Here is a 25,907-nt window from a genome sequence, read left to right on the forward strand (position 1 = left end):
CTTCTTGACTATCCCACCGTATACTGGCATGATCACTATTTGAGCGACTCTGTCTCCAGGCTGTATTATCAAATCAGAGTCTCCACTATTCAGTAGGATGACCTTGATTTCACCTTGCTAGTCTGCATCAATGACCCCTCCCAGCACTTGAATGCCCTTTAGAGCCGATCCAGATCAAGGGGCAATCAAGCCAAAGTGATCCTGGGGAATATGGATTCCCACTCCTGTCTCAATGAGCGCTATACCTCTTGGTTTGAGTCTGTAGAGTTTCAAAGCATGCAGATCAAGACCTGCAGCCTCCGGTGTCGCCCGGTACAGAGCCAAAGCTCCAGGAGCTGTCTCCCAGTAGAGAATGGTATTAGTGGCTACATGAGGTTGAATCTGCAAGGCTGGGGTTAGCATTCGTATCAAAGGGGTTTCTGGATTTGCTACGGGTCTATTAGTCAATATTTGCAGTGCCTCATTTAAATGATCTCTCTAATTTTTCAATGACCCATCAGACAACTTTCTCAATTGATCTTTCAACTATCCAATCATGCGCTCAATCAGACCCGCAGCCTGCGGGTAATAAGGAATATGAAAGACCCACTCAATGTTGTGTCCAATTTGCCTTTGAAATGAGACCCATTATCACTTTGCATCTGAAATGGAATTCAATAATACAAAATCAACAAGTCTAACGTTTTCAATGTGTTCAACTGAGTAGCATGTTTACATGGAAACGCTATCAAATATCCAGAGTATGTATCCACAGCCGTGCACACATATTGACATCCTCGACTAGTTGGGAGGGGCCCAATGTAATCAATCTGCGAGATCTGTGCTGGTAATTTTCCTCTGCCTAGCTTGCCTCTCACTATCTGTGGGACTGGTCTATGTTGGGTTTGTTGACAAACTGAATTGTAAGATCGCAGTTTTAATCGGATCTAGGGGAATGTGTATCCCTCTATTCTCTGCCCACCTGCTAGTAATCTTTTCTCTTAAGTGTCCGCACTTCTGATGTGCCCACTTCACAATCCCAACCAGGTCAGAATCTTGTGTTGCCACCAAGCAGGTTGATGACGGCTGATTAGTCAGAAACCGGTCCCAGGATGCTTGTTTCCAGTCCAGGGAGGACCTGGCTTGGCAGTTCGGGCTGGATTTTTCCCATGAGGCACAGGGTCAAAACTGATTTGCATATGGCTGGGTCCAAACTGGAATGGCATGGTGAGCGAAAAAACAATGGATTTTGGCCCAGATCTCTGTACTGGGGTGAATGTATGACATTGTTCTGCATTCTGTCAATCAACTGTTGTTTTTGCATTTGTCACACCGAGTGGGGCGGGAATGCGCAGACGTGGGTCCTGTGCTCTCTATGCCACTGGAATCAAGCTACCCTGGCTGAAGAGGCGTGAAACTCCAAAACCGGTCCTAGGATGCTTGTTTCCAGTCCAGGGAGGACCTGCCTTGGCAGTTCAGGCTGGGCTGTTCCCATGAAGCACAGGGTCAAGACTGATTTGCATATGGCTGGGTCCAAACTGGAATGGCATGGTGAGCAAAAAAACAATGGATTTAGGCCCAGATCTCTGTACTGGGGTGAATGTATGACATTGTTCTGCATTCTGTCCATCAACTGTTGTTTTTCCAAAAACCAAACAAACCAATGAACCTCTGGGCTTCCTTCCTATTTCGTGGCATAGCAAATTCTTTAATCTTTTGTCTCACCTGGGGCACCACCTCTCTGTGTCCCTGATGCCATTGAATACCCCAAAACTTCACACTTTGAGAAAGTCCTTGTAATTTGGTGGGATTTATCTCCCACCCTTTGCTCTGCAAATGCTCCACAATCCGGTCCAACTGAATCTGCACTTACTCTTGTGTCTGTCCTGTATCATCACGTCATCTATGTAATGGAAAGCTGTACCCCAGGAATAACTGGCACCTCATCTAAGTGCTCCGCCACCAGCCGGTGAGAGATGGTAGGACTATGCCTGTACCCTTGGGGCAAATTTCTGAACGTGAGTTATCTGCCATTCCATGAGATTGAGAATTGCTCTAGGCAGACAGGGGCTATTGGTATAGAAAAGAAAGCATTGGCAATATCAACAGTCGCATACCAAGTCCCAGGATGCTTCTGTATTTTCTCAATTAAAGTAACAGTATCTGGGACAGCGGCAGTCAAAGCAGGTGTGTGCTTGTTCAATTCGCGATAATCAACTGTCATGTGCCAAGTATTGTCACTTTTGCGCACAGGCCAGTGATTGATAGCACCCATCCTCCAAATACAGAGCCATTCCCTTCAAAATATCAATTCCAATTATATATTCAGAGAGGGGCACAATCAATACAGTGTGGACCTTTGTTTGCACTGCTGGTGTCTCTTTTCCGCCTAAGCCTGTGATTGTGAAATACTGTCCTTTAAACTTTTTGGATTTCCATATATCAAAGTGGCCTCTGTTCCGGTGTCTACTAGGGCTCGGCCCTTCTGAACATAATGATGTTTCCAATGAATTTCTATGTCAACATAAGGTCTATTGTCTTTGCAAGCCCATCTCTGTACCGGAGCTTCACCTATTTCCTGCTTTAAATCTGTCAACCTTTGCCCAGGTCAAATCCTGGTACAACCTGTCATATCCCCGAGGGAGGAATTCTTCCTCCCTTCGGTTCTCACTGAGCCATTCACTTTCTGAATCTCTCCCTTCCTTCGTACTCAAATGGGCAGCTCTCTCACCCTCCTTTTCCTTCTCATCCACCTCTGGCATTCTTCACATTTTATTTTGTTTATTTACTCTCCTACTTCCTTCCTTTTATCCAAACCTCTTTTCCGATACATCTCCCACAGACTTTTAGTCTCTATACCATCTTGTGGACAGTCAAAATATCGATTTTTAAATATCGAAGCAGAGTTATATTGAGTTTTAAATATCCTAGGGCCAAAATATCGAAATCAAGAATATATACAACCAGAATATTGAAGTTAAGGTAAGAAATATCAATGTTGCAAATATCAATGTTAGTAATATCGATAGTTAAATTATCGATCTTAATAATATCGATATTTATATGAGTGTTACGTATTTTAGTATGAATTTTATATGTATGTGTTCTATATTTTTTGTTAAGTATTGTACTGTTTTTTAAAATATATGTATACATATTTTTGAAATTAGTAATTTTTTTTTAAAGGAAATTTTGCGTTTTAGTACTGTAGCGGGTTGTGGGTTTATAGGAGAATAGGGTGGGAAGTAATTTAATTTTAATTAAGTAGTTATATGTTTTAATTATTGTTACAAATAATTAATTTATTGTTAATTAATTGGTAATTAATTATTATTAATTGATAATTATTTTATTTGTATTAATTTATTATTGGAGTGGGTTGAGGGTATATAAGGGAATAGGGTGGGAAGTAAATTATTTGTAATTAAGTAATTGATTAAGAAAAATTGAGTATTGATGATTATTCTTTTTGTTAATTATTAATTTGTTATTAATTCTTATTAAATATTATTTATTGGTATTGATATGTATTTATTCTGTTAATAAATTATTAATTTGTTATTAATTCGTATTAAATATTATTTATTGGTATCGATAATTAATGTATTTGTCAATTAATTATTCATTGGTGAATAACTTTTATTACATATTTTTTTAATTATTATTAATTGCAAATACATTTTTATTAATTGATTAATTGAAAATTAATTTAATTGTGTGAAATTTTATGTGGAGTGTGTTGTGTGTTAATTTGGGAATAGGGTGGGAAGTATTTAATATTATTAAAGTAATTATTATTTTTGATATATTTGTACTTCTAAATTTATTAATAAATCATTATTTAATTAAAATATTTATTTCATTTATAATTATGTTATTTTTAACATCTACGTTGTCCAACGCTTTCCCTACTGTTGCACTCACTGGAGTGGGAATAGTAATGTTGACCCCTACGCTATCCAGCGCTTTCCCTACTGTTGCACTCTCTGGAGTGGGAATAGTAATTTTTACCCCTACGCTATCCAACGCTTTCTCGACTGTTGCACTCTCTGGAGTGGGAATAGTAATTTTTACACCTACGCAATCCAACACTTTCCCCTACTGTTGCACACACTGGAGTGGGAATAGTAATTTTTACCCCTACGCTATCCAACGCTTTCCCTACTGTTGCACTCACTGGAGTGGGAATAGTAATTTTTACCCCTACGCTATCCAACGCTTTCTCGACTGTTGCACTCTCTGGAGTGGGAATAGTCATTTTTACCCCTACGCGATCCAACACTTTCCTCTACTGTTGCACACACTGGAGTGGGAATAGTAATTTTTACCCCTACGCTATCCAACGCTTTCCCTACTGTTGCACTCACTGGAGTGGGAATAGTAATTTTTACCCCTACGCTATCCAGCGCTTTCCCTACTGTAGCACTCTGGAGTGGGAATAGTAATTTTTACCCCTACGCTATCCAGCGCTTTCCCTACTGTTGCACTCACTGGAGTGGGAATAGTAATTTTTATCCCTACGCTATCCAGCGCTTTCCCTACTGTTGCACTCACTGGAGTGGGAATAGTAATTTTTATCCCTACGCTATCCAGCGCTTTCGCTACTGTTGCATTCACTGGAGTGGGAATAGTAATTTTTACCCCTATGCTATCCAGCGCTTTCCCTACTGTTGCACTCTCTGGAGTGGGAATAGTAATTTTTACCCCTACGCTATCCAACGCTTTCCCTACTGTTGCACTTTCTGGAGTGGCAATAGTAATTTTTACCCCTACGCTATCCAGCACTTTCCCTACTGTTGCACTCACTGGAGTGGGAATAGTGATTTTTACCCCTACGCTTTCCAGCGCTTTCCCTACTGTTGCACTCTCTGGAGTGAGAATAGTAATTTTTACCCCTACGCTATCCAGCGCTTTCCCTACTGTTGCACTCACTGGAGTGGGAATAGTAATTTTTATCCCTACGCTATCCAGCGCTTTTGCTACTGTTGCATTCACTGGAGTGGGAATAGTAATTTTTACCCCTATGCTATCCAGCGCTTTCCCTACTGTTGCACTCTCTGGAGTGGGAATAGTAATTTTTACCCCTACGCTATCCAACGCTTTCCCTACTGTTGCACTCACTGGAGTGGAAATAGTAATTTTTACCCCTACGCTATCCAGCGCTTTCCCTACTGTTGCACTCTCTGGAGTGGGAATAGTAATTTTTACCCCATATGCTATCCAATGCTTTCCCTAATGTTGCACTATGTGGAGTAAGTATATATATTAATTTATATGTATATGTTTAATTCATTTTAACATGATATGTATTGGTTATTATTTTTAAATATGTTTTAATATTTGTAACTATATTTCTTTTAATTATATGTATTATTTACTTAATTTTACGTTATTATTAAAACATTTAAAAAACTGATATTTTTAACATCGATATTTTTTACAACGATATTTTTTCTCTCGATATTTTTGTACTTAACTTTATGTAGATTGGACTTCGATATTTTTGACTTCTATATTTCTGTGTCGATATTTTTGTAGGTCGATTTTCTGTCCGTCGATATTCTGTCACACATTCATTCCATCTATCTTCTCTTTCTCCACTCCATCCTTCAACAAAGCCAAAAACATGTCTCTTCTAGACAGCCTGTTATTGTCTGTATGTGTCTCAGACCTGGAAGCTCTTTCAGTCTTTATCCAGTCCCCCAGCTCTCCCAACTCACGGACTGCCTCAACCACCTGCGCCAAAGTATTACCAGTCTGATTAATTAGCAAAGTCATCATCGCTTGTTTGTAAGCTGGGGGAGCCAAACAGATTATTATATTTCACACAGACGCATTCAACAGCCCATCCATCAACTTTTGTGCATTATCCAAGAAAATAGCAGTTTTCATCACCTCCTCCTTAAGCCTCTGTATAGCATCTCTCAGTGTATACCAAGGTTTATCATTCACTGGCCAGTCTGACTCTGTTGGGTATTTATGACTACATCCAACCACTGCCAATTGCAACAGGCTGATTTGAATATTGTCACTATAATTCCTAAACTGCTCCTGCACTATAGAATCAGTACTGAGTGTACAAAATTTCACTGCATCTCCACGATCTAACATTACCACAGAGGCACCCATATCAAACAACCGCACCATCCATGTAAGCAGAGATTTTTAGGGTCTTTGTCGGAATCTGTCTGAGATGTCATTGATCTCCTGCTGAGTAAAATCCTCCATACAATCCATCACAACCCCCTGTGGATAATTTGGACCACCCTGTATTATCCGACGATATATGGGCTGCGCCTGAACCACTTTGCGTTCTTCCGACTCACCCTGGCTGCCAGCTTGATCACACTCTCCTTCAGAGTCTGAAAACTCTGAAGAATCCCAAATATTTCCATCCCACGCTTCAGGGTCCCAGTCAATTCCTACCTTTGCAATAGCTAAACGTACTTTTCTCTTGTTAACCCTTCCCCTCTTTTTTCTTGTACTTGTATTGCGCGATACAAACCACAGCCTTTTCTCCCACATTCTGGTAAGTTTCCAACATATCTTGTAATAACTTATTCTGACAGGTTAACATCATAGAGGTATTTTTGGCTTCAACAAACTATTTCTCTATTTTTTCATGTTCGTGCTGCAGCTGAACACATTTTTCATGCATTTTACGATAAGTACATAAGAGGATCCAGCCTCTTCACCCTAATGCGCCAAACTCTTTTCCTTTCTCGACAGGCACTTTTTGCAAACACTTGTGCTGGCTCAGCGTCAGCGAAAAACACATTCCAATTCTCACTCAGACCAGCGCAATGAGCCCTCTCATGGGCAAGGATACCATATGGGACTACCTCCCATCCAGGTATTTCAATTGGTACCTGGAAATCTGCCTTCGGTTTACTAAAAAACATTTTTCTTTCCCCTTTTAATTTTCTTTTCGAATCCTGCCAAGTGACGCTAAGATGTAGTGCTTGTAATTTTGACACAATAGGACACACCTGGACCCTGCACTCCCAAGAGGAGGCAAATGCACTACTGCACCTTTAAACAACACACGTTAAACAGCACTCCCAAAAGACGAGGCGATAAAACAAAACCCAGCACTTTCTTAAGGCGAGGCAAGAAGACAAATATAGGTGCATTTAAAAGTGACACACACGTTTATTAATTCAATATTTTATAAAGGAAGGCAAAATATATCAGTGAATGCAGACTCCCAAATATCAAGTAACTTAAGTGCAAGACCAGAATAAAATGTAGCATATATACATGTAGCAAAGAGCAAAGAAACTTAGAAATTATGTACATAAAGTAAGGAACACCTCACCGATCGATCATGCAACATCCTTGCCAACTCAAGCTGGAGAAGCCCTTCGACAGCCCAGGAAGAATTTTGATCGGGACCCAAGTTCCGTCAGTTTCACAGCAGTACGTCTACTCTATAATGAGCTTCTACCTGCCCCCCTGAAGGCTTCCAACTTTAATACCTTTACTCAACGTGAGGCGAAGATTCTAGAAACCTCACCCCCTTCTGTTGGAAAAAACTGAGCTGGCTGTACTGGTCTGTGTCAAGGTCAAAACAGAAGCTGGCCAGGCTCCTGTATTTTGACTCTGAGACAGAGCTGTACATTTTGCACATTCCCTGAAAGGTACCAAGCACGCATCCCACATAACATGTTCCAGTTCACTCTGATCGGTAAGGAGCGAAAAACAAGTGAAGAGCAAAAAACATGCCCTCCCACTTTGCAGCTACGTGCGAGCACAGAAAATGGAGTCTGTTGCACAAGATGGAATCAGCACAGAAAATTGAGTCAATTATGCCAAATGGAGCCAATGGTCAATATGTAATTCTTAATATCAGTACAATTATTTCCGTTGGATTCATTATAGCTATCTGGTTAGTATTTGTTATAGGCCTGGAGGATGGCTGAGGGGGATGAATGCAGACTGCTAAAAAATGTGGTCGTCTACAGGTCACAAAATAAAGTGAAGGCAAGACCAGCTCAGTCTTAATCATTTTGGAGGTCAGTAAACAAGTACCTCTGTTATTACTAATAACAACACCTGTTATGTACAGCACTTAAGGGTTGGCCCAGAGCTTGGTAAATGGGAAAACTACTATAAATTGTTGATTATTTTGCCATGCTAGCTCACTACTTCACTACCTTGTTTAGAGAGGGGGGGAAGGAACTGTGAGTGATCCCTGGCGAATCCTCTGTGGTTAACCTGTTCGCTGCGTTCGTCGGCCAACGGCCGTCGCGAGCACTACCTCCGTAGTGCTGCGCACGTCCGTTGGCCGACACGGCCCCGCCCGCGCACGGAAACGCTTGCACCGCGGCGGATTTTACGCTGCGGTTAACGGGTTAATGAAAGGTGGTGAGAAAACTGACAACTCAAAAAATTTAAACACAAGGAGATGATGGACGGAGCGCTGAAACTTTTCAGACACTCACCCCCAGTCCCAGATCTGGGTTGAATCCATCATCGTTCTTTAGCTCACTTAGCCACCTCAGTTCAGAACCAGCTACATGCAAATCAGTCTAGACCCTGTGCCTCATGGGAACAGTCCAGCCCAAACTGCCAAGCCGGGTCTTCCCTAAACCGGAAACAAGCATCTTGGGACCGGTTTCTGGGTAACACCCTTCATAAACCATGCTAGCTTGAATCCAGAGGCAAAGTGAGCTAGGAACCCACGTCAACTCAAAAAATGTATCATGACCCATGGGCAAGTCCCATGTAAAAATGCCTGCGTCAATCCTTACGCCTGATTGAAGCAGGCATAAGGATTTTGATGCTATCAAGTTGTAGAAGTGACGTAGTGAAATCTCATACATTTAACTGCACCACATCTAAGTGGCTTTTTTACGAGAGAACGCCCACCCTGCATACATTATACCTGACGCAGGTATAATGTGGCGCAGGGCTTTACAAACTCTAGGTAGATGCGTCACTTTGTAAGTTTAGCGCATTGATTACACCGCCACATCCTCACAAAACGGCGCAAGCCCTTCATAAATAAGGGCCTAACAATTTAGGTTAGACTTAGGGCCTGATTTAGATGTTGGTGGACGGGTTACTCCATCACAACGGTGATGGATATCTCGTCTGCCGAAATATAAATCCCATTATATCATGTAGTATTTATATTTTGATGGACGGGATATTGTTGTTTTAGTGGCTTGTGCAAGCTGTTCTCTGAGTTACTCTCTCGTGTCTGTCATCCAGTCTGTGCACGGACAGTCTGTGTTTGCACTCGAGAGCGGCTCGGTGTACGGTATGTTCTGCCTCAGAACTGTAATTGTTTGAAGTTGTTTTTTCTCATGCTGATAATGCAGTTTGTAATGTGTTCTTTTGAATTTACAAGCTTACCTGGTGTGGCCAGTGCATCGTTTGAGTCAGTTCCACCTCACACCCTGAGGCACAAGTAGCGCATGCTCTGGGCTCCTGTATAGTGAATCAGAAAATAAAGGATTTCCAGAAACGTACCTTTCTCCGAGTTACATCCTTATGTGCTTTCCCTCTTGCAACAGATATCCATCACCGTGGTGACGGGGTAACCCATACGCCGATATCTAAGTCAGGCTCTTGATAATGAATAGTTAGCCTTCCTGTCTGCCCTGAGAGGCAAGGGCATCCCAGGCCAGGGAAACAAATATTGCCGTATGCATAATGAGAAAACCCGGCACTACAAGGATAGTGCTTCTTGTCTTTCAAAAACAAGATCCCGCTTTGAGAGTTTGTTGGAGGAAAATAAAAAATGAACGCCAAGTGGACCTGGAAATCATGGAGCCTGCATAGCATTCATTTCTGTTCTGTATGGACTACATTAAATTAATTGCAATGGTTAGCTTTCAATAGGATAGGACGTCTGCCTCGGGCTGATAGAAGCGAAACCTTTGCCACCTAACCATCTTCTGCAGACTGCCGGCCGCAGGCTAAATGATCCCCTAAAAAAACGCCTAACTGAGGGATGAACTGCTTTGTTTGTATGGCTCTCATAGAGAGTCTTTATTGTTTATTTCAGTATCTGCATCTCATAACCCACTGCTGTGACATAGCAACAGGTGATAACAAAACTGGTTATCCACTCTTGTGATGTCATAAGGGCCTTCCAGGGTAGGCTGAGAGGCCTCCTTGAGAGACTGGCAGGGTAGCTCTGCTGATCTGCTATGAATGAATGCAGAAAGCACAGCTCCTGGAAGGGGAAGCAAGGGTGGTTGGTCAAAGATGGCAGGTAAGCTTTTTTTTAACCTTTGGGACAGGGATACATGATGGAGGCCATGTTATGTACGGCTTCCACAATACTCCTCTACCTCTGTGTAGCAGTTGAAAGCTGGGGCAGATGATTTTGGGGACCATACATACGAAAATTATAAATGGGTAAAAGGTGAATTACGGGGATGTTTTTCACCTGGGGGTTCTGAGTGACATCATACACAACCTGCAGTTCACTCTTGGTGTTTATTTGATGTCAGCCATAACCCCGCAGTGAAAAACTTCGTAATTTATTGTTATCCATCTATAATTCTATACATGAAAGACAATTAATTATTGCAATTTAGTTATACGTAGAAAGAAGCAAAGACATACAACTCAATAGTAGCAAAGACAAGCCTGGTAACTCAACCAATTCTTCGGCAGGCAGGAACGGGGGAACAGTTTAATTTGATGGGTCTGGTCTGGTGGTCATCATCTGACTGCAATACCTTCTTCCCTTTACCTGGATTAGTCCCTACACTGATTCACAGCATATAGGAACTGAACCTTTCAGATAACATACTTGAAGGAATCCACTATGATGTTGAATTGACTCAGAAAGAACCCTTCAAAAAAGAATACAAACTTGCCTTCTAACACTTTTGCATTTTAAAGATAGGCACCTATATTCCATTGCCTAACAATGCACAATTCATGTTACCTGCATCTCTTTGGAAACTTCATCTCCCAATACTGGCCTTTCAATCAGCTTAATATATGCTGGGAGTTGTAGCCCTGGCTCACCTCAGTTGAAATAATTGGCTTAGAAGTTGGGGATCATGAGGTGATTCACAGAAGGTAAGGCTGAACTGGGAAATTCCGTCTCTGTTGGTATTGATTTTGTGGTTCTTTGAAAGAGTGGAACAATTAGTGCTAAGCTATAATAAAATGATATAATTTCAAATATACTTTGGTGATACGTGGATGTGGGTACACTAATGTGTTTCAGAGACAGCTACACTCTTGTGAGAATGTCCCAAATACAGCCCAGTGCCTATATCTCATTCTTCTGGCTTCTCAGTGTCACCTGACCTTCTCCCTGGCTGGGCTATTGATAAACTGCCCAAGCCAGCGTAGCTCTGTGTTTAGTGTCCAATGATGCACTTAAACTCACACTCTTGCATAACTGGACTATTAGGAATAATTGTTTTACATTCGATAGGTGGTTCCACTGATCTGCCTGTAACCTTAGCTCTGTTGAAAGACACATTAATGCAATAATACGGCATGTGGCGATTATGGATTTGATCCAAATAAATCAACAGTGTATGCTACTTCTTTAATCCGGTCAGTGAGACATGATGTTCATGCCCTACAAAGGATCTTTACCTTCTGGATGTTGAATCCCTGGATTGTGGTGGACTCTGTGCACTGGTGGGGCACTCCTAATGGAACAAGAATGCAGTGTCTATGGATTTCATGTATCACCGCCTTTGTGTATGGCAGCTGCTGGTTGTCCTCATAGCAAATAGTCTGGGAGTCATGGAGTACACGATCCAGCTCCTTCTGCACTTTAGCTGCAAAGACACCATTAGTGTTAGAGGTTGCCGAAAGACACACAGATGCTTAGTTGATTTACTCTCAGTATATGGCACATTTTGCACATGGCAAACGAAACCAAACAAGAGACCTGTCTAAGAATGTCTCTGATATATGTATCTGTAAAGCACACAATCACCCGCGAGGGAATCCTGGTGCTGAGTAGGTGTGTGCGCCTAGTCCTACCTATAGTAGGTTGGTAAATTGAAAAGCCAGGTTTTCAGCTTCTTGTAGAATTCTAGAAGAGAGGGGGAGGCTCTGATATAGAATGGGAGGTCATTCCACACATTATGAGCAATGTAAAAAAAAATGCCTGACCTCCTGATCTTGTTCTGTGTATGCGTGAGATGGTTGCGAGCAGGAGTCCTGCAGAGTGGAGGTGTCTGGATGGTTTGTGAAAGGAGATGCGACCACTCAGGTAGGTGGTGACTGAGTTGTGGAGTGCCTCAAATGTGTGTGTGTGAGGAGTTTGAATTGAGCACATTTGTGTATCAGGAGCCAGTGGAGATCCCTGAGGTGTGGTGTAATGTAAGTTCTGTGTGGGAGGCTGAGGATGAGTCTGGCGGCCGAGTTCTGGATGGTCTGTAGTCTTCTAGCGAGTTGCTTGGTAATCCTGGCATAGAGGGCGCCTCACAGTGTTAAACAATGTAAATCGCTTTTCTAATGTGTTTGTCACAGAATTCACAATGAAAAATTATTTTATACTTTATATGTCACATAGTTCACAACGTAAAACCCCTTCCTACTTTATGCTTGCTGGAGGTTACACAATGCAATGCCCCTTTCTACTGTATTTGAAAAGCATCTGTGTTAACAATGTGTGTATCAGCTATGAGCGACAGGACTACTGCACAGACATGTTATCACAACTGCTGCCCATTCAAATGATCATAAAGAAGAAGATCATCGAAGGGACAAAGCCAACGTCGTGGGGCCACCTTACTATTGGACTAAAACTGAGAACCAAGTGCACCCCTTTAACATTTGAACATCCGGGAGTGAGCAGTCTAGGGGCTACGCCAACAGATGGTGTGCGGAAGAATATCTGACCTTTGCAAAGCACACAAGAACCCCTAATAAATCAATGCCAAGCCAGAGCTTATACTTCTAAAAAGAAAATGTACTTTAAGGTACAGTCCACTAAATAACAGCTTCACTACATGAACCTAGATTGGAACACAATATGCTCTGATCATTTGGATACACAAAATGCGCAATACCCATTGGGCAACCCAATCTGGACTGTTCAACCATATTTCCCTTTGGACATAAACAGTTAAATACATTGAGAAGCATTGTAATTGCAAAATGTAAGCAATCCACAGAACAGAGATTCAGAGACAGTATCTAGGAAGTTTCCTGGAACGAGTAATAAATGTTCAGTCAGCCATACGAAAGAATAGCCACAATTAAAGGGATGTAATAGCTTAGCTATGAGACAATTGCCAGTTAACATTCCTTCTCGCTGCAGAACTAAAGATGAGATCAAAAGTAATAGCAGGTACCTTCGTTTATAGTATCCTCTGGTTTCGAGGTAGGAGAAATGATGATGCGCTAGATGGTTAACAAGCATCCTAGTTGATGGTAACTGTTTGTGTTTCTCTACCTGCTGACCTAGACCAAGGCTCATTAACTGAGGCACAATCCAAACTTCAGTCATTTAATTTCCTCCAGTAGCCTTCCTGATCCGTTTTCCTCAGTGAGCACACATCTGGTCTGTTCTTCAAAATACAGATAAGATACCATCCAACTGGTTTTCTGGAGGTAATAGTGTTGCACATACCAAAGGACCTCCTGTGTCTCTAAGTGGACAAGAATCAAGCAATGTCTCTGGAAAATTTACACCAGGTAAATTACAAGGTCATTGGTGTAACACTTGAAAAGAGAGTGCATTACATGAGCACGGGATAGGGCTTAGAAAGGGTGACATCAGTGGGAAGTAGCAAGAAACAGTCGGGAAGTTGGACGAATTTGTCCGTTGGAGGAGGATATGCAGATTACAGCCTACTTCACCTTCCATTCATCAGTTACTCAACACAGCATTTAAAGAGATTGGCCATGAGTAGGGCAGGTACAGCCCAAGCAAAGTTTGGGCCCAACAGTGCCTTTTAGTGTAAGGCCTATGCTGCAAGACAATTTGGAAAGAATGAACACACAATAGACTAGATTAGACTCCAAATAATTGGTACCACAAGGCCATTGAAAATAAGAAGTAATTAGAAAAGATCACTTCAACTAAAATAAATTTGAAGTGTCAACCAAATAGCATTTCTCTAAAAGGCATGAATGAATCTTTTGAATAGGCAGGTTTTCTATAGTTTATACATTACATCATGTAGAAGGTCAAGTATTGTTAGCAACTACTCCAAACAAGAAAGGGGACAACTATGGTTGAAACACACTCAAAGAAAGTGTCATAAGAATAGACTGATGTAGGTCTCCTGAACTAAAAGAAGCAAACGTGCACAGCACTTTTGGTAGGGCAAGTTGGGAAGGTGATACTTTGCAATTTACAAATGGAAGAGGACTACAAACATTGATCATGTTTGACCGTGTTTGGAATTTAGCAGTAACATGTATTGCTAATATTAATAGTATTCAATTTATTTTTCTGGTTAGCAAGATTATAAACTTATAGGATATTATGATAAAAAAGTGGGATGACTTTTGCCTGAAGAAGTGGTATTCTTGAAAAAGCATTGAATCGTGTGGATGTGATGAACATTTATTGAAAACTTGCAAGTGAGATTAAAATGTATTGCCTTTAGGTTACAAAGAGAACTAGATCCCTACAATTCTTTTATAACTGTAGTGGACAGGATGGGTGAATGGACAGCCTAAAATAACTGTAAATGTAATATTATCATTTTCTTTTAAGGTGCATGGGCTTGCACTTTAGGTTTCATCCAGCGCAAAATGTAATTTTCATTTAATGTCACTGTCTTTTTTGCACAGGTCGATCAATGCAAATATTCTGCTAAATCGTGCAACATTACTTACTCGTTAGTGCAGTGTATTTAATTCAGTACAATGCTTCACATGGAGATTTTGCTTACAAGCAGGTGTGAAAACTATTTGCTTACTTATGGCTTTCTACCACTCTTGGCTTACTCATGGCTTACTACAACTTTTGGCTTACTTATGGCTTATTTCAAATCTTGGATTACTCATGGCTTACTACAATTCTCGGTTTACCGATAGCTTACTACCACTCTTGGCTTACTCATGGTTTACTACAACTCTTGGCTTACTTATAGTTTACTGCAACTCTTGGCTTACTCATGACTTACTACAACTCTTGGCTTACCCAGGGCTTACTACAACTCTTGGCTTATTAATGGGTGAAATTCAGGAGTAAGACAAGAGTACTTCAATAGTAGGTCACAATACACTCTTTGTAATTTATACCCCAAATTTACAAACACTCACAATTCTAGTGTCCAGGTACAGATGACCTAGGATTTGCAGCCAGGCACTTCAGGAAATTGGTGGAAATTAAATCAAGAGTTCTTTTAATGCCTCACCTTGAATGTCTAGATATTTTATAATATACAAGAGAGCCCAGAACTGTGGAAACGGACTCACTGCCGGCAATGAAAAATCGATCACAAGCTGAAACAGGTTTGCATCACCAAATATAGATTCTTTGTCGCCTTCACCTTTGTTCTGCAGAGGACAAAAAGATTATTAAAACGATTAGCATGAATATTGCTGGATAAAAAGATTTCAGGCATTTTAGCATGTTCATTGCGGCAAAACGTCAAACTGCCTAATGTCCTGGTGTATGGTTGGCGCGCCATTCATTGATGTGGCAGAGGAGCCAACTTCACCATACCACCAGGTGGCGGACTACAGCATATGGAGCCTTGTGCTGTTACAAGAGGTATTTTCTCTTCAAGTTGACTCATTGTGGGAACTGGCTCTTAAGAAATATTGCATTCACAGCAATAATTTTGCCTGTCCAGCATGGTGGAATTAAAGTGACCAGTTTATACTCATATTGGTGACACATTTCATGCACCCGCATAACAGAAGTGTCCCTGCCATGCTGGGCATGTGGAAGGTGTGGGACCTCCTAAGCGTCTATCCCATGCATTCATAAAAGTGGAGCCATTGCTGGCTTCATCAAAGGGAAAACTACATTTGACACTGTTGGAAACAAAACTGGCGGATCAGCTTTAATTATGGAGCCCCTCCCGTGCCAATATCACCACTGTGGTTTCTGCGATCGCTATGGCTACCATAGCGGTTTGACAAAAAAGTCCACAAGATGGGCCCATGCTTCGGGCCTTGTCTTTAGAAAAAAACTGAAGTGTCGATTATCCACCAGTTCACCGTAGTATGACCAATGATAAATGGTCTTTCTGAGGAGCAGTTTTTTCATTGGAGGAGAGAGTCACTTCAGTGGAAAAAATGCTACCTGGTCTTATGCCAGCTCACGCAGACCACAGCATGGGTGGCGGAGGCGCCTCTGCCACTCATTCTGTATAGTGGCTAGTCCTCCAAATTCGAAATGTGGCCTTTAAGTAAATAAAATATGCATCTTTGAGGGTATTGTACCTAGTTAAGGAAAACATTGATACCCTTTTCCTCACTGTCAAAAGCTGATAAATTATGAACTGTATTTACTTTAGTGACTTATTACACAGACACTGCACTACACCTAAGTAAAGATCACCAAAATGGCAGAGGAGAAACGGTTGGGCACTAAATGAAAAACAGTGTGGCCGCTGACTGAATGTTGGTGTTTTACTTAATTATGTGCCTGTCCATAAGCTGGGCCATTTTATTAGGACACTGGAATGGTGAGCGCTCCATTGAAAACAATGTAGTGCTCCAGGCTTCTTATGGGTGATAGAAGCCTGGATCATCCACATTCCAATGTTTAACAAAGGCCTCACGGAGCCCAAGGGTATTTCAACCCCTTCGGGCTATGTGAGGCTTTTGATTTTCAAATTAGAACATTCTGTCTTATAGGGGCAGAATGTTCTAATAGTCGTAGAGCCCTCCGAAGCAGGCTCTCCCATCCATTAAAGGCCCGCTCCCTTGTTAATGTTGGAGAAGGCCTTTTATGGCCAGTAGAGTCCACTATGGCAGGCTCTAAGTCTATATGAGAACATTGAAATGTTGAGATCTTCACTGAAGACAATGGAGTGGCTCAGGGCTAATAACGGCTGGTATAAGCCCGGAGCTCCAACATGTCAATGTTTGTCTCCATGTTTCTCCCTTTTTAATTTAGAACATTCTACCCTCAGTGGATTGAATGGTCTAATAGTCTTATAGCCCTTCTGCCTCTTGCTATACCAGTTGTTAAAGGCTCTCTCCTGCATTATAGGCCAGAGACACTTGGGTTCAGGGCCTTTAACAACCAACATAACCCTCGGCAGCGGACTTTAAGGCCATATTGTTGACCAGATGCTTTGCAGCATGGCAGACAGTAAAATGGTTTTTAAAATGGCTGTCTGACCACTTTTTCTCCCATCCAATATGGTTTTGACTTAACATAATGTAAGTAAAAAAGTACAAGTGTTAAGTGATCAGCAAACCTGAAGCATATTACCTGACAAACCATGTGTGTGTCTGGAACCCTGAATATATTAAATGCCCAGTGTAAGAACACCCATTTGCAAACCAGGAGGTGCAGTCTGCATGCTGATGGTTGGTAATGGGTGGGAAATTTGAGATGCAACCTCTGTTTTTATAGTTGTGCCTCAGGTTGTCCCATCACACGGGTCAAAACAATGTACCTAATAAATAATAGTCCGGTTGCAATTGGCGACCCTCTGTGACTGGCTGCAAAGGCTGGGATGAGGCTAGCTAGGGACATCCGGCTTTCATCCCTGCATTTGTATTCCCAAAACTTAAAAATATTATTTTAAATGTGCCATTTGTCCATGAAAAGGGCAAGTACTCTCTCAGGGGTCCCCTGCCTGCTACCCCAGAGGCTCCCCGACATGTTTTCCACAGTGGGGCTCTCCACTGCGGATAGCTTCCTCTTTGCAAATCAGTTACTACCACAACCTAGGGATCAATAACTGATCAATGGTTTGTGACTCGCATTTGTGGCCACAAAATGATGATGCATATTCTCATGACTCCTAACTCTAGTTTGGGATTCAGAAAGAGTCTCAAAATCCCTTTTAAGAGTTAGAAAGACTTTTCTGCCTCATACAGGGCTTTTGAGATCATAATGTTCCTTTCTGTATATGTATTGTTCTGTTGGATGTGAGGTTTTTTAAAACACCCTTCAGTAGTGCAAAGGGAATCCGTCTCTTAGTTGCTCGAAATTGAATATAACATAACAGTGGACTGTAACCAACATTCTAACAAATATTCTGTAATGTATTATAGAAGGCATTTATGAGTACTGAAATAGTACTCCTGCAGTTCTACCTGTATTCTTAAGTGCAATTCTCATAGGTACAGGTGGAAATCTCCACCTATGCATGCCTTATTTCCATGTGCGGAGTTCTCAGCTAGTACAACTCTGCAAATGTAGGTATGTGCTTTTGGCGCAAATGTGGAAATGGGAAGGAGGAGTAGCAAGAAAAAAGGGATAATTTCCACAAAATAGGAAGAGGAAAGGGAAAATGTAGGCGAAGCATAGGGAGGGAGAAGTAAATACAAAACACACATCTACAAAAAGGTAATTCAGTTGTAGTACACTAAAGTAACATCTGCATATACTCCATAATATCAAAGTTGAAAATGGCTAAATTCTTCTACAGCCAATATTTAGAGCTAGTCACACACCTCACATAGACATTCAGGGGCCTATTGCGAGTTTCAGTGGTGTGGGAGCAGGCAGTACGCCACCTTCCCGCCCCCGCACCCACTGCCAGATTACGACTTAAAAGAGGTCTGGAGGGCAGGGGGCGTGGCGGACCCTCGGTGGTGCCTCTTTCAAAGGTGACAGTGCCTTTGAAAAAGGCACTGCAATGGCTCCGCACAACAAGTTTCCTGCACGGCCTGAACTCGAAAGTCCATTCTGTACAGGAACCGGTGTGCATTCGCACAAGGGGAACACATGTAATGACCTCTTGTGTGTATCCACATGTGTAGGAGGCAAAGGGGGCCCTGTAGGGTCCCCTTTGTTTCCTCTCCGCCAAGGTGTTTATGGAGGAGGAACCTCCATGACACCGCCGGCGGAGAGAAAACTCGTAATATGCTTGGCGGGACGTATATTGTGGCCTCTGACCGCAGCAAAATGGTGGTCCCAGGGTGGTATGACCGCCCACCTCATAGTGGTCAGACCACCAGACTCGTAATGGGCCTTCGGTGGTATTATAAGGGAATCAGATAGGAATCAATGGAGGCAGAGAATAAAAAAACGATGTAAAAATTAAATGAATAAATAAAAAGAATGTAAAAAATGGTCATATTACTTTAAATACGTGAGACACCCATATACAAAACATTGTAAAAAAGATTTTAAATAATTTTTTAAAAGAAAGAAAAGAGCTCCTGTCTGGTCACTTCCGCATGACACAGAAAGGCTTCTGATATAGGGTAAAACAAAAATGCAACGCTCTGCCAACCATGCAATCGGTCGCCATGTGGTATACTACTCTTATGAAAATATTCTTCAGCGCCCTGCAATGGGGTATGAAGAACTAAATAAATTGTACAACACGGTATTGTGGAAAAATGCCCCATTTTGCAAGGTCATCTTATTTTGTGGCTGAAGACACCCATGGCATGTAAAGCTAAATATCGCGTGAGCACTGCAGCATTTATTGTGAAATCCATTATTGTGACAAGGAAAACATAACTTCAGGCCTACCTTTGCAGCCTGAGTGCTAATGTTTACACCTGCAACCCGACCAGTCAACATAATCCCTTTGACATGGGAAAAGGCTTGGTTTTAGTTATTACTAAGTCACCTCTTTGTAAGGCCCTGTAAACCACAAGTTAGGGCGCATAGTAATTAAAAGTGGGACATGTAGAAATGTAATGTTACCATGTCCCTGCAATGACAAGCCACCCAAAGCTATTTTCACTGTGGAAGGTAGTGGCTGTCCTATGAGAAAACTAAAGTACAGATTAATTCTGCCATCTCAGGTTTGGGGTCAGCAAGAAAAACTATTCAACTACTATTTTTAATATTTGTTGAAAATCCAATCTAATGGTAAAGTTCTTTTTTTATAAATATTTAGGAAAATTAACGTTAGATAGTGATTTACTTGCCTGGAGCTCCTGGAGGCGAATTTACATGAGCCTGACAGCAGCTATCCAGCCAGTGCTTGACCTTAATGAGGGGTGAAAACTGCTCCCAAAGCACAGACAATGGCCGGGGTGTGGGAAGTTGTATTTCTTAACCCATGCACGAATACCTTGAATTGCTAAAAAAGCATTTCTCTGGTTCCCCTTATTGGATTTTTGTTGACTTTTTCTCATTTTAGTTATGAGATTTTGCTCTAATTTTTATTATTTGGAGCGGGATTTTTTTTATGTTGTGTTATTGATTCTGTAACTGTTTTGGAACTTCTAAATGTTTTAGACATTTTCTCTAAGTTAAGCCTGTCTGCTCTGTACCATAGCTATCAGGCAATGAGCTCAGTTTTAAATTACTGAAACCTGTGTTAGACCTAACAAGTTGGTGACTTTATTTCCTGTGGAAGACTACCAACCACCCCAATTAAAATTCACGTTCTTACATGTAAAAAACAACAAATATGTAAGGAGTTGATTATTCTGTGGCTGCTACTAGAATAGAGCTATGGAGATTTTCATGGTTGGGTCATCGCATGTCGCCCAGCTCTGAAAGCAGCCCTCTAGTCTGCAGAACAGCTGGCAGAATGGCCAGCACAGGCCTGGCTCTCTATATGTGCTCCCAGCACTAATATGTTTCTAAGAAGTAACATTTCCTTCGGTGATACCTCTTTACCGAGTCTCTTCAATTCAAACATCTACGTAGTGTAGGGAGATCACTGCCTACACTACGTAGAAATACATTTAGGCAATTTACGACTAAAACATGTCTGTAAAGTTACTTATAGCAACTTTATGGTTCATTATGAGTTTTACCTGTCCCCCTTCCTCATATAATGGCACGTGTACACGTACTCTTATTACTAGGTGTAAATCTCTGGCGTGAGAAAACTTGCATTTAAGCATAGATTTACACCTAAACACAGGCATTAATCTATGTGTGCAGAAATTTCCACAACGGGGTTTACTTGTGTGAATAAAGTCAATAGAGTTTACCATACCCGAATATGTTACTTGGATATTAAATGGAGGGGCTACCTTTATAACTTCAGTTCATAAACATACAGGTAGGTGTTCATCAGTTGTATATCATAAATCTGTTACAAATATGCACCAGATCTGTGCATGATGGATTAGCAAGTGGCATATCCTCATTATTCTAGCACACTTCGGGATTTAAAAAGACCATATATGAAGTGGCAAATACGTGTGTTTTAATTTGAATTATCACATAGAAAGAATAGAAAGACAGACAACTTTAAAGAACACTGCATAACAATGCAGGAACAGTACACTTCAGCTGCCAGACCCCAGCTACACCTCCAAAGTTCTTTGACTTAATCTTTACCTTTGACGCTGTACAGCACTCTGCTTAATTTCTGCTAGGTTGGCCTTATACAAATATCACATACATACATACTGATTTATATGAACTGGATAATATGTCAAACAAATAAATTAAAGCAATCTATCTATCTATCTATCTATCTATCTATCTATCTATCTATCTATCTATCTATCTATCTATAAAACAAGAGTTAAAAACTGAGGGCCTTATTTAAGATTTAGAGGATGGGACGTCAAAGCTTTTCCTTTCAATGCAGAAAAGATTTTCTGGACGACTGCCATCGATTTTGACTCAAACCATCCAAAAGTTTTTGTTTTTCTGAAGCAAACTCCTGTGTTGGGACCTAAGAGTTTTCTCCAACGGTGTGGGGTAATAATTTTTTTTCTGCCCCTCAACCTCAGGTTTTTCCTGGCAGTGACACACTAGAAAAGAAAAACATTACACCGGCCATCCAAAATTGGGTTTGACGGTGTAATTTCATTCCTCCGACAGCCGCTACTCCAACGGGGTCTGCGTCAACCGACAACTTATGGTCCGCCTGTCTCTAAATGAGGCAGGTGGGTCCTTCACATTTGCGATGGAGTACCCTATCTGCCAAACTCTAAATTGGGCCCTGAGTTATGTTTCTTGCTCAAATGTGTTAAACCACTGAAATTCACCAGTCATGTTTTGGAACGCACATAACTTGCTGAATTGACTCATTAGTTTCAAGATGGCCAGAAGAATATTTTTTCAGCCCTAATCCAGCTAATTTCCTTTTCTAAAAAATTTAAAGTGTGATTGACAGAATTCGTCAATAGTGAGTTAAAATACAGAGATACACAACATAATGAACCCTTTAAATCCTGTTTCACATCTTCTTCACTGCTAATATCTCAAACCCTACTAAACAAGTTACACCATACACAAAAAAAAGCATGCTTTCTGGGTAATTTCCTCCTTACATGCCAAGTTTGGTATAAATCAATTCAGCGGTTTTCCTATATCTTTTGGCTAAATGTACTATAGGAGCTAAAAAGAGAAATGATCAACTTTTTCACTGGCCTTTAACTTTTTTCCCCTATGGACAGATCTTCACAAAACTTGGCATGCCAAAACATAATAGACTGTCAGGTTTTGTGCAAATCCATCCATGGGGTCAAACGTTACAGGCAAATCAACAAATGCTTTTACAATTGAAAAATCGTCTCAAGCATAACTCAAGGCACGTTGTCACTACACAACAGAAGATGCCCTAACCACGGCAAAGATGCTGGTGAAGATTTATTGTGACGCGTTTTGGCCCAGTTTACGAGTATTTACACCATAGGGTGGGCAGGTCATATATATATTTCTAGTGAATAACCACTTTTTTCCAACTGCGCCAGTGTCCTCAAGCTACTTTAGGTGACTGTACAAGAATTCCAGAGAAGACAGGGCAACACAGCAAAAAATACGTTTTAGTGCTCGGGAGTATTGCCTGATCTTAAAGGGGTCATCTGGTGAATGGTGTCACAATACATTTGAAAACACCCCCAGACATCAACAAAGTCACAATCTGGAATGTCTATTGTTAGTGATGAAGTACTGGTAAGAAAACTGTTTTTCTATACACTGGAACATGGCCCCTTTAAAGTTAGTCTCAACCCTAGTCTCATTAAAGATTACTTACAGTTGTTCTACACAATGGCCAACAAAACTTTCCAGCTACTGACTTTCAACATCTGGTCCAGGTAGAAGTCAATGAGATCCTGTAGTTCACCTCCTGGTTTCTCCCAATGTTCCTTGATCTCTTTCTTTACGTAGCTGTTAATTCGCTCTACATGCGCAGTCAGTGTCTTGTAGGGTCCTAAGAACTTTTGCGCCAGCCATGGAAAAGCATTGTGCACCTGTAGAGAACAAGAATGCTCCTTTACAAATGCTTATCATCTTAATCTGTTATAATACTGCATGAAAGTGTATATTATGGGTAGCACAGACTTCGAGCCCTATTTATTTTTTTGGCAGAGAGGGAACTCAGTCACAACGATGTAGCTTCCCATGGCAGAGGGGAGGCTGAGCACCTTTCAATACCCCTTACCGCCAGGTTTTTCCTGGAGGTGGAAGGCATTGAAAAACAGCTACTTGTATGCCTGTCTAAATTAGGTGGGCGGACATATAGTCAAACCTCCTACCACGTTGGAGATGAAGAAGTGTCCAGCGATCAAAATCAGGCAGGCGGACAATAATCTTGGCGGGAAGTGAAAACTATTGCTGTTGAAGTAAATCAGTTACCTCCAACAAGCACTACGGAAGTGGCCTAGTAAACAAATGATCTGCAATATGAATGTGCCTGTGAAAGTTAGCTTCCTTACCTGACTCCAGTTGGAGCCCAGGAAATACGTGATGTAATTTGAATCTTCGATCAGATGATGGAACGAGCTATCGTTAATGTCAAAACGATGCCCAAACACCAAAGAGGAGATAACATTGGCAACACAACCCTCGATGAGGGAAGACAGATCAGTGGGAGTCCCTTGGAATAGAGAAGACAATATCATGTGTGTTCATGCAACTCCAATTCCTGTGATCACAAATGATCGAAAACGACAAGAAACAAAATGACTGCGCCAATACCAACACAAGACTTGGATGCCCTTGTGCAAAAAACAAAATGTATCTTTTTTATGTACACTTGTTTAAACAGAGCATCTATTCACAGTCAGGGATTTAATTACATCAAACAACATGAAATTACTTATACGGCCTGATTCCCAAGCTAAACTTTTGTGTAAGTTTACACTTTTGGGTAAGTTTACATATTTTTGGTATTCATGAACTACACTATTGTTGTAATTTACACTTTTGTAGAATGTTCATCTCTACATTTGGCCGATCACATGGTACTGCAACACTCTCCCATGTTGCCAGCCTTTTGGAAATTCATGTTTTATCACGGTTTTTGCAAATCTTTATTGTTTGTGATCTGCAGGGTGTTCATCAACCTAAAAAAAAACATTGAGTAAATGTGAAAATGTTTTGGTCTCAAACAAGCACAAATTACCATAGTACTCCCCGGCACTGAAGGGAGGTACTTTGCACGTGGATGTACTTCTTGATAAAGGGCAGCATTCCATAACTCATGTGAAGTCAGCCAATGGCTGAAGTGGACTGATGCATTGCCCCTTGATGCATGCTTGAGTGGGTTGGAGAATTTGTGAGTGACACAACCATAGACAAATGAATGAAGTGTGGCTGAAAACCCCTATGACTAACTGTGTCATCAACATCATTTTAGAAAAATCAAAAGGAAAAGGTCTGAGTTAACACAGACCAAAAAGGCCAATGGTTATGCCACTAGCTGCCAGCCTCTTGCCTTGAAAAAAGAAAGAATGAAAGCAAGAAAGAAAGCAGGAAAGGAAAGGAACGAAGACACAAAGACAGAAAAATGAAAAGAAAGAATGAAGAAAAAGTGAGAAAGAAAGTAAAATAAAAGAAAGAAGAAAAGAAAGAAAAATGAAAAGAAGGAAGGAAAGTGGGTATTAAAGAAGGCAAGAGAGATAGAAAGCAAAAAAGAAATAAAGAAACAAAGAAACAAAAAAGGAAGAGTGAAAGAAAGAGAGAAAGAAAGAAAAGCACAAAATAAAATATATTTTCAAAAAGTGTTACAAATTAAAATAATAAAGGCTGTTTTTCTGCTTTCGGTTTGTGGACTGCACGCATAGTAAAAAGGAGATAACTTAATTCAGAACAGTTTCAAATGGAGGCTATGAAATACCAGCAGTAGGATAAACAAAGGACACCCCAAAAGGAATTTACAACAACATTGGCAAGAGAAAGGAACTGAAAGTGGAATGTGGCCTGTGCTTTCGTCTGGTATAAAGCATCTTGCTTTCATCACAGGTTCTAAACATAAAGGCAACACTAAAGTAATTATAAAGTGTTAGAAAAACCCCACTCCCACACCGGAAAGGGTGGTGGTAACGGGGTCCCTCCAGACATACACAGTGGTAGCTTGGCTCGAGTGGTCAGGGGTCAGGCACCGTGTTAAGCATACGCAATACCCACACAATAACCATGCGTGCATCCGTTCCAAAAACGACACTACACCTTAAAAATTATACTGAAGATATATCTCTTTATCTTCTTTTCTCTTAGTTGCTGATTAAATAAATAATAATACAATCACAGTACACAAGGCTTTTTCTGTGGAAGGGTACGTCAAATAAATACTGTCTTAACGATTCAATAAATAAGGTAGATCATAAATAATCAAGGCATAAATATAAGTGCATTACATTACAGGCAATTAAATATTATGAGGCAATAAATACTGTACGACACTAAATATTGTGAAACAATAAATACTGTGAGGCAATAAATAGGATAAATACAATAAATACAGTGCTCTCAATAAATAATAAAAGCCAACAGTGACATTTGTAAATCAGTTCACATTCCTGAGGTACTATGGGATGATTTGACCCAATCCCAGCTTGTAAAGATTTGGATGGCCTGAGGGGTATACTCCCTGGCTTGGACAAGGCTGAGGCCTAAACTGAGGTAGATAAAGGGGGAATCTAGAGATCTGGCTCTCCCACACTACACAACCCCTCTGTATTAG

The 25,907-nt window shown here is 41.0% G+C and overlaps 1 protein-coding gene across 1 annotated transcript in view; it reads right to left on the minus strand.

The window, feature by feature from the left end:
• LOC146786201 (cytochrome P450 2J4-like) overlaps nucleotides 1-25,907 on the minus strand; it is a 78,799-nt gene that overhangs the window by 14,423 nt on the left and 38,469 nt on the right. The window contains exons 3-6 of the mRNA XM_085633171.1: nucleotides 23,659-23,819; nucleotides 23,020-23,193; nucleotides 15,291-15,432; nucleotides 11,557-11,744 (exon numbers count right to left, since the gene is read on the minus strand). Of these exons, the coding sequence (XP_085489297.1) occupies nucleotides 11,557-11,744; nucleotides 15,291-15,432; nucleotides 23,020-23,193; nucleotides 23,659-23,819 (665 nt within the window). The remainder of the gene's footprint in view (nucleotides 1-11,556; nucleotides 11,745-15,290; nucleotides 15,433-23,019; nucleotides 23,194-23,658; nucleotides 23,820-25,907) is intronic.

This window comes from Triturus cristatus, chromosome 11 (assembly GCF_964204655.1).
Source record: "Triturus cristatus chromosome 11, aTriCri1.1, whole genome shotgun sequence".
NCBI lineage: Eukaryota > Metazoa > Chordata > Amphibia > Caudata > Salamandridae > Triturus > Triturus cristatus.